The 15,361-nt window shown below is 34.1% G+C and overlaps 1 protein-coding gene and 1 long non-coding RNA gene across 2 annotated transcripts; one reads left to right on the top strand and one right to left on the bottom strand.

Annotated features, from left to right (window-relative positions):
- Positions 1-3,472: 3,472 nt before the first annotated feature.
- Positions 3,473-6,275, bottom strand: LOC125499321 (uncharacterized). Its single transcript, XR_007276066.2, has 2 exons — positions 5,709-6,275; positions 3,473-5,579 (listed from the first exon to the last, which is right to left on the bottom strand). It is a non-coding gene; the product is annotated as an uncharacterized LOC125499321 (long non-coding RNA).
- A 1,372-nt stretch (positions 6,276-7,647) lies between these two features.
- On the top strand, positions 7,648-14,598 carry LOC104902019 (hypothetical protein). Its single transcript, XM_010689666.4, has 4 exons — positions 7,648-7,953; positions 9,861-9,963; positions 10,154-10,198; positions 14,318-14,598. The coding sequence occupies exons 1-3, from the start codon at positions 7,841-7,843 to the stop codon at positions 10,166-10,168; spliced, it is 231 nt and encodes a 76-aa protein (XP_010687968.1). The 5' UTR covers positions 7,648-7,840; the 3' UTR covers positions 10,169-10,198; positions 14,318-14,598.
- Positions 14,599-15,361: the final 763 nt, after the last annotated feature.

The following is a 15,361-nucleotide window of genomic DNA, read 5'->3' as shown; positions in this document are numbered from 1 at the left end:
AGGACTATCCCCCGTATGCTCAGTATCATGCAACAACACCAATACACCTAGTCTGCTCCCCATTGTAGCATCAATAGTTCATCACTGATCAACAAACACACAATAACACACAATCAGCTATGCTGAGTACATAGTAAACCATTGAATGCATACAAACATAAACAAAGCAATAATGATCATTCCTAGATATGATACTACAATAGCATTACATCCTTTACTTTTTATTTAGTTGGCAGCGAACGGGCACCGTTATCTTACTAGAATCATACGGATTATTTGATCCTTAATAGACAACTTGGTCTAGTAGATGAAATGCAAATACGGTTTCATTCCGTCTCATACCCATCACCTTAGTATGCATATCCCAAGATCGTACGGAACCTTCCGCCTACGTACTTGAGTTATCAAAATTTATAAGGACATTATTGTCGTCACAATAGGCCTGCGTAGGAGTGTAGAACAAGTCCCACACTCCCCCCCCCATTGTTCATCACTTGTAGGAGTCCAACTACAAGTTTATTGTCATAGTACATTTTTAGTACTGTCCATTCATACCACAACATAGAATCATTTAACATGCTTTCTTAGATACAATACTCAATTCTTTTCTCTTGTAACATTCTTGTTACACCATGGATCAAATAATACAAATCCAATACTCATGCTCATGATACGATAGAATTACAAATTACAATGCTACATATCGATTTTCAATCATAAACATGTTACCAAACAATCTCAGCAATCACAATTGTTCCCTATCATGATTCTAGGTTCCGATAGACTAATTTACAACCTAACATGATACTAATAATTGCAACTGAATTGGTATGCATACGTACCTTGTAACGAAGAATTTTCACTGCCTAACACTAGTAGAATAAATGCTATTTGCTGCGGTGATATTGTTGCGGTTTTACCCATACGCAGCAATATATCATGTAAAAAAAAAGAAAAATATATAAAATAAATATATTGCTGCGGTTTCGGCCGAAAACCGCAGCAATATGGTTTTAAGCGAAATTTTTCTTCACAAATTTGACTATTTGACCAAATATATTGTTGCGGTTTCTGACAAAAACCGCAGCAATATATTATAATAATATAAAAAAAAAATTAAAATATTATTAGAAGCTATTGTTGCGGTCCCTAGAAAAAACCGCAACAATATGCTTTTAGAATAAATATTAAGATAGTGAGGTGCTTGTACGTTATTATGTTATTTACCCAACTAGGGTTTCCCCTCCCCTCTCTCTCCTCTTCTTTCTCTCATTTTCAGTCACGCTTCCTCTCTCTCTCTCCTTCTCTCTCCTCCCTCTCATCCGTTTGTTTTCTTCTCTCTCCTCCCTCTCATCCGTTTCTTTCCTTCTCTCTCCTCCATTTTAGGTGTCGTCTTCAATCCCTCATTCTCGTTCAGATCGAAAACTCGACCCTTCGAAGTCCGCGCTGGGTTGTCGTTCCTCGCGAAGCCTTCGTCGTTCCTCTCGACGCCTCTTCGTTCCTCTCGACACAATACCTACAGCAGTAATTTTTCAGTTTCTGTCGAAGATTCACTTGAGAAATGTAATTTTTCAATTTCATTTTTCAGTTTCTTATTTTTTGTTTTAGGGTTTTTTTATTTTTCAGTTTTTTTATTTTTTTTTTAATATATTTTTTGCTATCATATTCTTTGTAATGGGTTATTAAGCTGTAACTGTTTTTTATTTTTGCTGTACTTTTTAATTTTTTGTATTATTTATGTAGATAGTTTTTTATTTTTATATATCAATCAGATTCATATGTCATTTTATCTTAATTTGTCTGCGAATTTGGTGGATAGTGGATGAGTTACTTGCTTGGTTTTACTCTTTTCAAATTTGATAGCAAAATAAAAAATAAATTTTTTTTGTCTGTACCAGGGCCTATTATTGTGGTTTTGGACAAAACCGCAGCAATAGCCAAGCTATTGCTGCGGTTTCTAGCCTAAATCGCAGCAATACATTGCACGTTTTCTATTATTATTAAGTTGTAAGTTAATTAATTTGTAATTTGAGTAAATTATTAATTAATTAAGTTTGTATAATTAGTTTAAGTTATTAATCTGATTTAAGTTGTAAATATGATTTAAGGTTTTGTAAATAAGTAAGTTGTGAAGTTAAGAAAGTAGATTATGGATTATTAGATGGAAAGTTATAATGACCTTGCTATTCAAACCTGATTTTAGGAGTATTGGACATAAGGACTTGAAGGAGTTGGTAAAGGTTTATACTATTGAGTTGGCTAAAATCAGTTCGGCTCACTAATATTGACTCTTAAAAGACGCTAAGCTCAATAGAGTTAGGAAAGAAAAAAGAAGTTAATAAACAATGAGATTAGTTATTGTTTATACTTTGAAATACTAAGTCGATATAGTTAGTCACGTATTATTTGGTAATATTATCAAGGACGTAGCACTGAAGTACTTCCTTACTCGTTTAGGTCCTAATTTCATAAGCATAACTTTGTTTACACTAGTAGAATAAATGCTATTTGTTGCGGTTAAAAAGTGTCATATTGCTGCGGTTTTGGGCGCGCAACAATTAAGGGGACAGCAATAGGTAATTTTTCAATTTCATTTTTCAGTTTCTTATTTTTTGTTTTAGGGTTTTTTTATTTTTCAGTTTTTTTATTTTTTTTTTAATATATTTTTTGCTATCATATTCTTTGTAATGGGTTATTAAGCTGTAACTGTTTTTTATTTTTGCTGTACTTTTTAATTTTTTGTATTATTTATGTAGATAGTTTTTTATTTTTATATATCAATCAGATTCATGTCATTTTATCTTAATTTGTCTGCGAATTTGGTGGATAGTGGATGAGTTACTTGCTTGGTTTTACTCTTTTCAAATTTGATAGCAAAATAAAAAATAAAATTTTTTTGTCTGTACCAGGGCCTATTATTGTGGTTTTGGACAAAACCGCAGCAATAGCCAAGCTATTGCTGCGGTTTCTAGCCTAAATCGCAGCAATACATTGCACGTTTTTAATAAAAAATAAATATATTGTTGCGGTTTAAAACCGCAGCAATATTATTATTACCTATTGCTGTCCCCTTAATTGTTGCGCGCCCAAAACCGCAGCAATATGACACTTTTTAACCGCAACAAATAGCATTTATTCTACTAGTGTAAACAAAGTTATGCTTATGAAATTAGGACCTAAACGAGTAAGGAAGTACTTCAGTGCTACGTCCTTGATAATATTACCAAATAATACGTGATTAACTATATCGACTTAGTATTTCAAAGTATAAACAATAACTAATCTCATTGTTTATTAACTTCTTTTTTCTTTCCTAACTCTATTGAGCTTAGCGTCTTTTAAGAGTCAATATTAGTGAGCCGAACTGATTTTAGCCAACTCAATAGTATAACACCTTTACCAACTCCTTCAAGTCCTTATGTCCAATACTCCTAAAATCAGGTTTGAATAGCAAGGTCATTATAACTTTCCATCTAATAATCCATAATCTACTTTCTTAACTTCACAACTTACTTATTTTTACAAACCTTAAATCATATTTACAACTTAAATCAGATTAATAACTTAAACTAATTATACAAACTTAATTAATTAATAATTTACTCAAATTACAAATTAATTAACTTACAACTTAATAATAATAGAAAAACAGGTTATACAATATTAAAACTAATATAATATCATATTATACATATTAGGTTTTTATACCACTTAATCTCGCCGACAATCGAACTCTGACGACCGACTTCCACCAATGATGCACAACTCTCGAGCCTCGCCCCTTGCTTTGCACCACCACACTTTGCACGGCTCGCACAACTCGTCGCACTGCACGCTACTTTGCACCGCCACGCACAACTCGTCGCACAACACTCGAACTCTCTCACTCGCACCTTCGAATCGTCGCACAATTCGTTCGCTCGCACAGCCCTCGAACTCCCTCGCTCGCACCTTCGAATCGTCGCACAATTTCGAATATCGACGCACCACCAACCTCGCGCACCTCGCTTGCGCTCGCCCAATAGTTGAACACGGACCCTCGTACTCCCTCGCTCGCGAACGCTCGAAAAGCCTCGCTTAACCCCTCGCTTGTTTGCACAGCAGCGACTGCGAACCGCCCGCACAAGCAGTGATTGCGAACCGCACACACACACAAGGGAACGATGAGGAAGAAGGACAGAGAGAGAGCGCTGAGAGAGAAGAATGAGAGAGAGAGAGCGCTGAGAGAGAAGAATGAGAGAGAGAGAATTAGGGTTTGTATTTTTTTTCTGATTTTTTTATTCTCTCCTATTTATAGTGTGGCAACCCTAGGTCTAGTAGGACTCGGTTTAATTTATTTATTCCGAAATTAAAATAAACCGAACGATAATAGGATTACATTAAAGTTGTAAGTGTACTTAAAATGTATTATTATTATTTTCTTTGTAAATTATACTAAAATACCTTTCAATTATATTCTTTATATTTTCTTATTTATAAAGAAATATCTTCAAAAATACGGAGTATTACAGAACAAGTTTTGGACAACTCGAACCTTTGAGTTTGGGATGTATAATTCGAAGGTGTTGTATTAACCTTGGGGGTGTCCATCGTTATAAGCCAGCATCGGTAGGGTAGTCAAATTTGTTTATTTTTGAGGCAGTGACCTTACATTAAGAGTAAATTTTAGTTTTTAGTTTCTTTTCTTATTATGAATTCTTTAGACTTACATTAGGAATAAATTTTTACCGCAAAAAAATTTACTTTTGTTGTTCTATGTGAGCAATCCTTTTAAATCCCAAAAAATATTTTCCTTCTACTAATGCAAGTCTAAACAACACAAAATAAAAAGTTAACCGAAAATTTAATGTTCGGAGAAATAGAACATAAAACATATAAAAAATTTCAAGGATACTGTGTGAAAGAAAAACCATTTAGGGCACGTTTAATATCTATGGGGTAACGAGAATGAAATCAAGAAATGGTCGTTCCACCTCTATTCCTCCTATTACCATTGCACCACCATAATCTCCTTCTCTTTTACTTAAATGTCGCCATGCCCTCCCCGATATCTAGAAGTGTGGAAAAAAATTTGTTCCAAACTATCCAATTCGTTTATCCATCGATCCGTCTGAAATTTTGGGTAATTCAGACCGGGTATCCGAAAAAAGTTCGAATGTTCGGATCATATACGAATCGTATTTTCAGATTTCAGATAATCCGAAAATTCGAAATTTGCATTTCTTTTATTCTACCGAAATAAGTTTAAGTTAAATAACTTATCGCATCAGGTTCGGATTTTCAAGTCGGATAAAATAGGAAGAAAGATTAATTAAGTTTCAACTTGCTTTAGAACTTTTAACAAAAAAAAAGATCGAATTTTCCGATCAAATATCATGATTTTCGGATTAGAATCAGGTCTTTTTTCCGAATCTGAAATTTTGGATATCGACTTTTCGAATCAAACCAGTACCCAAAAATGCACGCTCCTTCCGATATCAACACTGTCGCCGACTCCCCTCCTCAGTGCAATTGTCGCCGCCCTCCCCTCCTCGATAATGCCTTCCTTTTCTTTCCATATCTTCTCATATTCTCGCCACCTACATAAAAGGTCAAATTTGATCTTTAGAGGTTACATTCGATCATTAAAGTTTCTGATCAATAATTATATGTCGAACTTGACCATCTAAAGCTATGACTAATGACAAGAAGAGGTTTCCCATTCTTACTCTTGATTAAAACAATTCAAATTTTTAGGGTTGTACGCTTTTTTCGAGTGGGTGATAGTGGAGTTCATGGGTGATTTGTGGTGCTTGTGTGTGGGTTTCGTTGATGTGTGGGGTTGTTGCTGTTAGCTTCAGTATTGGTTGCGGATTTGTGGCAGCTTGGTAACTTTAGGTGGTGCTTACAGTGGCTTGGTGGTCGTGGGTAGGCCTTGGTGGGGGTGAGATGGTGGAATCAGGTGGTGTTGGTGGGAGTTAAGTGGTGGAGTCAAGTCATAGTATGATGAATCGTAATGGTCAATGTGTAAAGGAGTTTGGGGAGAAGGTGAAAACCTCGAGGAAGGGTGGAGAATCAATATAGAAGAGTTTGAAGGTAATTAAGAGGTGAAGGAAATAATTAGAATGGTTTATCAAACAGCACATAAAAGAATCAGATTGTTATTTTCCTTTTCCTTTCCCTTTCTTTAAACCTCCAAAACAAACAATAATAAAAAATTAGTTCAAAGAAGGCATAATTATAAGAATATTGTTCAAGAAAACTCATAAAATAATACTAACTTTGTTTCGATAGTTTCAATCTTATGCATTTACATTATATAGTGAACACTACCAAAATCGAAATTGATGTGGTGAAATATAACATCACTTCCTACCTCGTACATCTAAGGTCTAGGGATCAATCTTATTGGACTTAGAGCATATACAATGGTTGAAATCTTGGGAGTTCATGAGGAGAGAGAGGGAAAAAGTAATAATAAAAAATAGGTGAGAGAGTATAAAGAGGAGAGAGAAGAAGATAAACTGGGCATTGGGATGGACCGTCCATCTCAAAAACTTGTCAGCCAAAGTTATGTAAAGGTGGATTTGTGGCAAGAGTACATTGGGTTAGATAATTTAGTTTTGATTTTTTGGGATATGATAAATAGTAGGAGAGAGAGTTTAATAATCTTTTAAATCAATCTAACCATTGAGAGTAAAAAAATAAGGGTTTTTGGGCAAGTTGGGCATAAATGAGGTAGAGGAAAGATAAAGTAATAAAATAATTGGTGACCCCTAAAATTGGTCTAACCATTGATTTTGCTCTTATAAACCCCTTCGGGCCTGTTCTCCCCAGCTTATTTTCAGTTCAGTTCAACTCAGTTCAGTTCAATTCAGTTCAGTTCAGTTCAACTCTATTCTTTTATAGCTATTTTGTTAAAAATTATTATTATGTTGGTCTAATTTATTTTACTAATTACTTTTATTATTATTTATTTATATATATTATTATTAAGTATTATTATTATTATTATTATTATTATTATTTCTATATATTATTTTGTTTATTATAACTTTACTCATTATTATTCCTATAATTATTAGGAGGAACATGGTTTAGGTCAAAAGCACAAATAACCCACGTTTTTTAGCCCATAAACCAATCAAATCGCGTCAAAACGGTTTATGATGCAATTTTGTGTGGTCTGACCCAATCATTATTTTTATTATTAAATATTATTATATTATTAAATCTAATTATTAAAATAGTAATATTAACTTACTTCTAAGATATTATTATTATTATTATATAATCATCATTCAGTATTAATATATTAATACAAATAATATAAAATAATCATTATTAATTATCATTAGTTATTATTATTATTATTAATTTATGATTATTAATATTATTTATTTATAACTATCATTTAAAAATATCCAAATTATTATTATTATTATTATTCATAATTAATTATTCATTATTATTACTTATCATTATAATTATTATTTAATATTCATATTATTATTGTTTAAAAATTATTTAAATATTTATTACATTCAATTTAATTCAATTTAGTTCAATTCAATTTAGTCTATTTCAGTGCCAAAGAGAACAAGACCTTCGTCTTAACTCTTACCTTTAGAACCCCAATACCGCAATAAGTACCCAACGAGACCACCGTACCAAATCCTGAACAATTCAACGACTCACGAAATCTCAGAACTTTCCGAACATTCCCAAGTCCCAACTAGTAGCAAATCGAGCGAAATAGAATACAACACATTAACACAAGTACACAACCACCAAAGAAAAGACAAAAAGGCGGAGTCAACCCAGTAACAAGCACAACATACAGCAACAGCAGTTGTAGAGGATGGGAGGCATATGCTCGTGCTTCGACGGTGAAGAGAGGCAGCAGAGAAAAGAGCAGGAGCGCCTGTCCTCCGTTGAAGCTCGCGCCAAAGCTGCCGAAGCTGCCGAAAAAAGGTTTCTTTTAATCCCTCCTTCCCTTTCTTCCACTCTTGTCAATTTTCTCTTTTGTGCTATTTTTCTTTCTTCATGTTGTAGAATTACTCAGGAATAATTCAATGTTTTTTTTTTTCTACAAGTACCTTGATCAGACTTCAAACAATTTATTGTTATTGTTGTAACAATTCTGAATAATTTCTCAAGTCAACAATATATTTGAAAGAATCAATTTTTTTTAGACTTGGTGACTTAGAACTCACATCACATGATGTGGGATTTGGTGAGATTCATTCTAGGTTGCACAGAGTACGTTTTCGGATTCGAACGGCGAGATTTCAAAATTAAAGGAATGGGTACGAGTACGTGACCTAGTAGAAGTACCAGTGCTACATAGTTATCTGAATGAATTATATTATAAGGTCATCTGTTACTATCCTGTTTCTCTCAAATTTGTGGAATGTGATAGGAAAGATGTATTATGCTTTTGTTAATGATACTTAATACTTTAGATGTTCTCAAGGACCTTCTTGGGTACTTACTCATCTAATATTGCAACAATTAAGGTTCATATAAGAGAATGGTTAAAATAGGGGTTTTGTGTAATATATCTATCTGACTATCAGTAGTTATTGTAACTTTAGGGACCGGTAATCCAGATTTTGCAACTGGTTTGAGTGAGGTGCTTTTTACTGCATTTGGGATGTATGTTTATGATTGTAAGGAAATTACTAGCTTTTGACTATTGTAATAATTAGAATGATGGAGGGTTATAAAGGGTTTATATTGTGAGTATCAATTTACATTGCTCATTTTTACGGCTTGCATCACAGCAGTGGGGCTTTTCAGTTGGACTGTGGCTGTGTGTCTTTCCATATCTATATAGGTTTAGAGATTTTTTAGGGTTTGATTTTTTGTAGAGTTTATTTTAATTGAATAATCCTATGAAATTTGACTAGTTTCATGCTATAAAACAAAATATACTTGTTGTAATTTGTGTTCATCTTGTTGACTATGATTGAAAAGCAACCCTTAGTTCTTGTGAGAGCTTGGATCTATCCCTTTTATTTTATCGTCACTTTTATTTGTGTCTACTCAAACTGTATCATTACAACGCCAGAACTTTAATACCAATAGGACGTGGTCAGTTTTATGAGTCAAGATTTCATCTCATGGAGTCGGCTATATGCTTCCACAAACTTAATTTCTTCATATCACTGTAACACCCTCTATCCAAGTCATTGATCCTCATAAGAGCTTCTACCCTAGAATTATTGTTCTTAATCTTTATCTAAGTAGACAATGCTCACAAAAAATTGGACACGACTTGCTTAGCTCAAAGCGTCAAAGTCAGAAAAGACAAATATGAGAAGCTTATCTAGCTTGAAGACAGTGAGCTCTAGCTCTACTCATACACCAAAAGCTTGATCTGAAAACCTGATCTTGGTCCTGTGTTATTTTGTTTTATATTTGGCTTGGAGCTCATTATTAATTATCACGTTTTATAGATGAAAATACTATGAATTATGTATAATATTAATTGAGAACAAATTAAGGAAGAGAACAATTAGTAACATCTAGTACCCCATATAGGCATATAATTCGGAAACATAAAAGGTAAAAGATGACGTATGAACCGAATAGTCCTAAGGAGCCAAGCTTGAGTCGGATTGGGCACAATTCTGCTCAGCTCAAGTGACAGCTGGCTCTGTCAAACATTTGACCTAGTGTAGCCTTAGGACTTATGGACTTAGCTCATGCATATGTGTGTCTGATATAGGTTTTAAGTTATTTCCTTTGAGATATACATGTCATTAATTTTGCATCTACTTATTTTTGGCTCCTGTAACTAGTTGTCCAAATGATCTGACAGTTTCAAATCTGTTTCTTGTATAAAGTGTTTCATGAAATTTCTGGAATAAATGCAGGCAACAGGACTTTGAACAGTCTGCTTTAGGTCGAGCTGCCCGTGCACAGGCTGCAAAAGAGAAGCAGTCTGGGAATGCTAATAAGGGTGAACCAGTTCTTAAGGTAATTTTGGTTAGGGCATAACTTAAAAGTCTCCTGGTCACTAGAAATAATGTTGCATGAAATTTACTCGCATGAAAAAGAACCCTGTATATATTGATTCACTTCTTAAATTCTTGTTGCTTGATTTTCTAGTTGTGATCAACTTAATTGTCTTATATGAGTTTCATTTTTGATTGATATGTGGATGCAGTGGCAGATGGGATAAGTTTTAACCAGTTTACTGTTCAACAATCATGTAAGCGAAACATCTCACCTGTTGGTTCAATTATTTGTTTATACTATCATTTGGATACTTGAAAGTGGGGGTGATAATGAGTGCGACCTGTTCGTGAACAGTTCGAGCTCGGCTCAATCAAAGCTCGTGACCTAAACGAGCCAAGCTGAGTTATGACAAGCTCGGCTCGTGAAGCTTGTGACATGCTCAATTGCTTTTTTTATATATGAAAATAATGTATTATGTATGTATGTATTATATCTATTCTAGATATTACACAATAATAAGTTAATATTTTATTGTCAAAGAATAAACAAAAAGAACAAAAATATTCAAAAAAGAAATTTAAGAAGACGATTAAACTAAAGATAATAATAGGTCAAGCTTGTTCGTGAACAATTCAATAACGGCTCGGCCAACGTTTAGTCACAACTTAGCTCGGTCACAGCTCGGTTTGTCAATTTTCGAGCTCGGCCGAGTTTGAATAAACATAAATGAGCACGAGTCGAGCTAACAAGAGTTCGGGCTCGACTCGACCAATAAGCACCGCTACTTGAAAGTATTAGGTTTGAAAATTGTTAGTACTAGCATCACAATATATCATCACATTTAGAGGCATTTTGTACCATCAAAAAGTTATGAGGAAGGATGATGTTATAAGTTGACTTAGATTGTTGTTACTACTTAGTACAATGAGAGAGAATGATTTGGAGATTCTGAAATGTGAAATCAGTATGCGAAACAGTATTCTTCAGTGCGCTTCAGAATTCGAGAATGTTACTGACGTATTTGTCAAAGTGATGTTGCATGTACCATTGTTTGGGTGACTTTTAACTTGTGTAGAATACATCCAGTGTGTATCTTGGGTTGCTCAACCCTGAACCCTGAACCCTGATTTGTGACCTGCATTCTGTGGGCATGAGTTAATTCAATAAGATCACTTGGAGAACGTTGTACAATAAATGGCAGTTTGTATCTTGGGTCAGCTGGATTCAATGTGTTGTAAACTTATTTAGGATTCTGTATAATTAGCTCTAGGTCTGCTAGTAGTACTATGCGTCATATGGTGGATTGTGGATATTATTGGTCACAACATGAACAAAAATAGTCTATTGATATGATGTATTTATTTATGTATCTGTCGACTAGAAATAGGATCTCAGAGTGGCTAGTTTTGGCCATGATGATCTCTTAGTGCCTTTATTTCTTCTTCTTGTTATTAGAGTTAGTTCACAAAGACTTACCTTGGTGAGAATTTATAAGGAGGTAACTGAGCATGAAGGAATTTGCACACTTGGAGAACGTTGTACAATAAATGGCAGTTTGAAGTTGCACGAAGCACGAAAAAAAAGCAATCAATGTAGATATGGAAGAGCAACATAATGTATGGATATTTATAGTATACTTCCTCCTTTTTTTTGGTTGAAACGTTTTGATATATGACACTTATTCATATACTACCCTTGACCTAAAATTTATGACGATATAGTATAAGTAATCTAAGTATTCAAAATAGATAAAGTTAGTATATCTCAATGTACAAACAATTATTACTAACAGCTAATATAAAGAAATTAATGGTCATTGGTGTGCGTTGGCAAACATGCAAATTAAAACATTGCAACTAAAAAAACAGAGTAAGTATTAGATACTGAGATTTAACAATCATCTTTGATATGGGAAGAAGTGGGCTATCCTACTCTTTTTGGGCCAATGCTCATGCTTGTGCTCTTGGTGCATCCCCTAACATTCCCTTTTTTGATGTATTGTGAGAGTGTAGCGGTGTTTTGGATGGAAATTATTAGGGATTGGTTGTGGCCCGTGAATGGACGGTATTATAGTTACAAAGATCATGAGATGATCCCTTACTTAGGGGTGTTTTTGGAATTCTAGAAAAAATATCATCCATAATTTGCATTTTCATTTCTAATTTCCTTTCAAGCATGTCTTGTATTTTGTTGGTTGCTCATGTACATTGCTGTTGCTTGTGTTTGATCTATGCACCTTTTTCCTCTCTACATTTCTGTTTGTAGAACCATCTTTCATTTTCTGAAATGTATATTCTGAGAACCTGCTTTCAAGTATATCTCATTTCTTGTCACATCTTGCTAGCTTCTTCCTACTCAATAAAGCTTTAGTTGATGGCTACTACACCTCACTCAAAAGATATAGCTTCTGTGATCCACCTTCAACATATATAGTGCTTGAAGAGCCTTTAAGATGGAATTGAGATAGAAATTCATCTGATTGCTAAACCTTGTAAAATTTTCCACATAAACGTATGATGTGAACTCTTGACATAAAACATCACATGGTAGGATGAAATTCATTTGATGTTAGATGACAAGGCATATACGACGTAAGCTTTTAACATTATATGATTCTTTTTACTTCTTTGATTTCACTTCCTTCAGGGGTTACATATAGCTTCCCATCACTTCAGCATGCAACATAGTAGGTTCACTGTACTGATATGTGGTTTAGTGATGTTTAATAATACATTAAGGCATGACCTGGTACTTGTCAAGCACTATAAGCCTACACATAGCATATTGAAGAAAGGAAAGGAAAACATTACCTGTTGGAGATGTTCCAAAGCAGGTGAAGACATCTATCTAAATAGACAGTTTCCTTGGATAAGCTAGCTACTAGTGCACAATTACAGGTTGAATAAGGCATTGCAGCATCATACATGCATGATGTATATCCTGCATGCTAGTGGAGATACCAGTTGTCATTTCTTACACTGTAAACTAGCAACTAATGTATGGACGAATTTTTTTTTCTGTCAGAATAAAGTTGGTTAGTCTAAGCTAAAGCATTAGAAGCATTTGCTATTAGGATTTCAGGAACCAATATGGTGTAGCTTTTTTTGTTGCAGTTAGCTTTCATTGCTATGCTCTGGGTTCTTTAGATGGAAAGTATTGACAGTAATTTCAATGGATGGAGTGTGTGTGACGTTTGTTTGTCGAAGATGGTAGTGTTTTTAGCTCCCTTTAGGGACCATGGTCATGAGATCTAGTGGCATGTCCTTTTTCTTTGTGGGGAGGGGAGGTCAGCTTGGTTACAAATACTTACTCTTTTTTCCCTTTGTTTTAACTTTTAAGAGAAGGAAACATAATTAGTGACAAAGTGGTATGATATGATGGTGATCTTGCAAGCTTCATGGTTCTGGGATGGGAAGTGGTATGATATGATGATGCCGAGTGCAGGAAAAACCAAAAGGCGGTAAGTCTGTAATGAACTGGGTATGTTGGCAGGACAATAAAGAACGAAAATGATATTTGATTGATGGACACGGAAAATTGCAGAAAATATGAAGATAGTTGCCAGGTCTTGGAGTGACTTGGTCACACTCCCAAAGTAACCACTAAAATGAACTCTCTGATAAATTCTGTATGATCCTTTCTCTCCCTAATCTCCTCTATTTATAGTCTACTTGCCTTACTCCCCAACCTAACAATTAACGTAATAACTAGTGTTCATTACCAATAGTGTCCCTGCCCCCCTAGGCTAGTAGATTACAAAGTCGCGTTGAGAAGTCGATACTAGCTGTTACTTTGTTTAATCAGAATAAGAGTCCAGCAACAACTTTCTGAACCTTACTTAAGACTATTTGTATGTAGGCATGACCTGGAAGAAAATAGAACCTTCTTTTTTCTTTTTTTGAAATTCTTTCAACTTGACCTCTCGTGGTTTTAGAGAGAGGAGGCAACTGAAAAATAGAATTCTTAATTACTCAAAAATCTAACTGATCACCACGTCTGTATAACTTTCTATTTGTTTAAGCTTTCTGCTAGTGCTTTAGTAAAAGATACTACATACTTCATAGGGTGTTTTTCTTGTGACAGAATGTTGGAAGATGATGTTAGTTTCACTTGTATGCTTGTTCATGCTCATTTTTATGGCGGTTTCAGAGCAGGCGTAAGGGGTTTGATTATTTGAACTTCGCCTCTGCTCGAACTGCAACTATATGAGTTTGCCTATTCTAGAATCATCACTGGTCGGGCTCAATTTATTTTTACTAATTTCAGTGTTTAATTTTCGTGCACTTCATGGTATCTACTATCTGGAGATAGTTGTGTACTTGTTTGTGTTCATAATTTTGATCACTTTACTGTCATCTTTTCTTGTCCACAGAATTTGATCTTATTTGCGGAGTGACAGCACTAATTATGGAAGCTGGCAGCTAATTATTCTGATTTCCAGCAAATGTGTGATTCTAATGGGAAATGCTTGATGAATTTGCCGTACATATAGATACCCTTTTCTCTTGTTTTTTCTTGATGTAAATATGTGATTATGCTTTTGCATTATTGACCTTGAGAACTTTTATACTGATAAATTGTAATTGTTAACAACGATTTGCTTCAAAGCTTTTGACTATAAAGGGCTTAAAAATGAGACTCCTGTTTTCTCCCTGTGTACTGGCTCATATATCACCATTTGATCCTCTGCCATGGCTCTTTTGTGAGAGTGAGACCACAATTCTGTTTTAAAAATCATACTCGGAAATATCATAACTAAAAGGATGAGTGTCGAAGTTCAAAATATTATGTAGGAATGACAATGGGTCGAATTAGATCGGATGTTATTTAAATTTAATATTCGATCTTTGTCTTATGATTTGGATTATATATCTCTGATTTAGATGGCATTATGTTGCTTCATATTGGGTTAGACTTGAGTCGGGTTTAAACCAATGTCATCAGTTAAAATCTCAAAAATTTGATCTTAAGGAAACAACTTTACTATATAGACTATTAACGATGAAACAATAATTACTCTATGGTGGCTTATGGTGGAAATTATCTAAGATTTGGATTGGATTTTCATTTTCTCGGATTCAAAACGAATTTTTTTTTCTGGTGAAGTTGGGGTTGTATTAAACACGAACAAAATGGTCATCCTCACTTATATATACCAAAATCTGGATAAATTCGAAATACAAACTTTAATACTCCTTTCGTTTCTTTTTTATTTACTCACTTTACTTTGGGAGAAAACCAAGGACTAAGTACAAAAGTATGAGAGCGAAATTGAAAAGATGGAGAAAAAAACTGAAAAGTGAGAGAGAGAAACTAAAAAGTGGATTAAATATTAAAAAGTGAATGACATGAGTGGAAAAAATAAGAGAAAGTAGATGTGGACATGTTACCAAAATTTTAAAAAAACAATAGTATG

Source organism: Beta vulgaris, chromosome 1 (genome assembly GCF_026745355.1).
Source record: "Beta vulgaris subsp. vulgaris cultivar EL10 chromosome 1, EL10.2, whole genome shotgun sequence".
Taxonomy (NCBI): domain Eukaryota; kingdom Viridiplantae; phylum Streptophyta; class Magnoliopsida; order Caryophyllales; family Amaranthaceae; genus Beta; species Beta vulgaris.
This window is presented reverse-complemented; position numbering and strand designations above follow the sequence as displayed.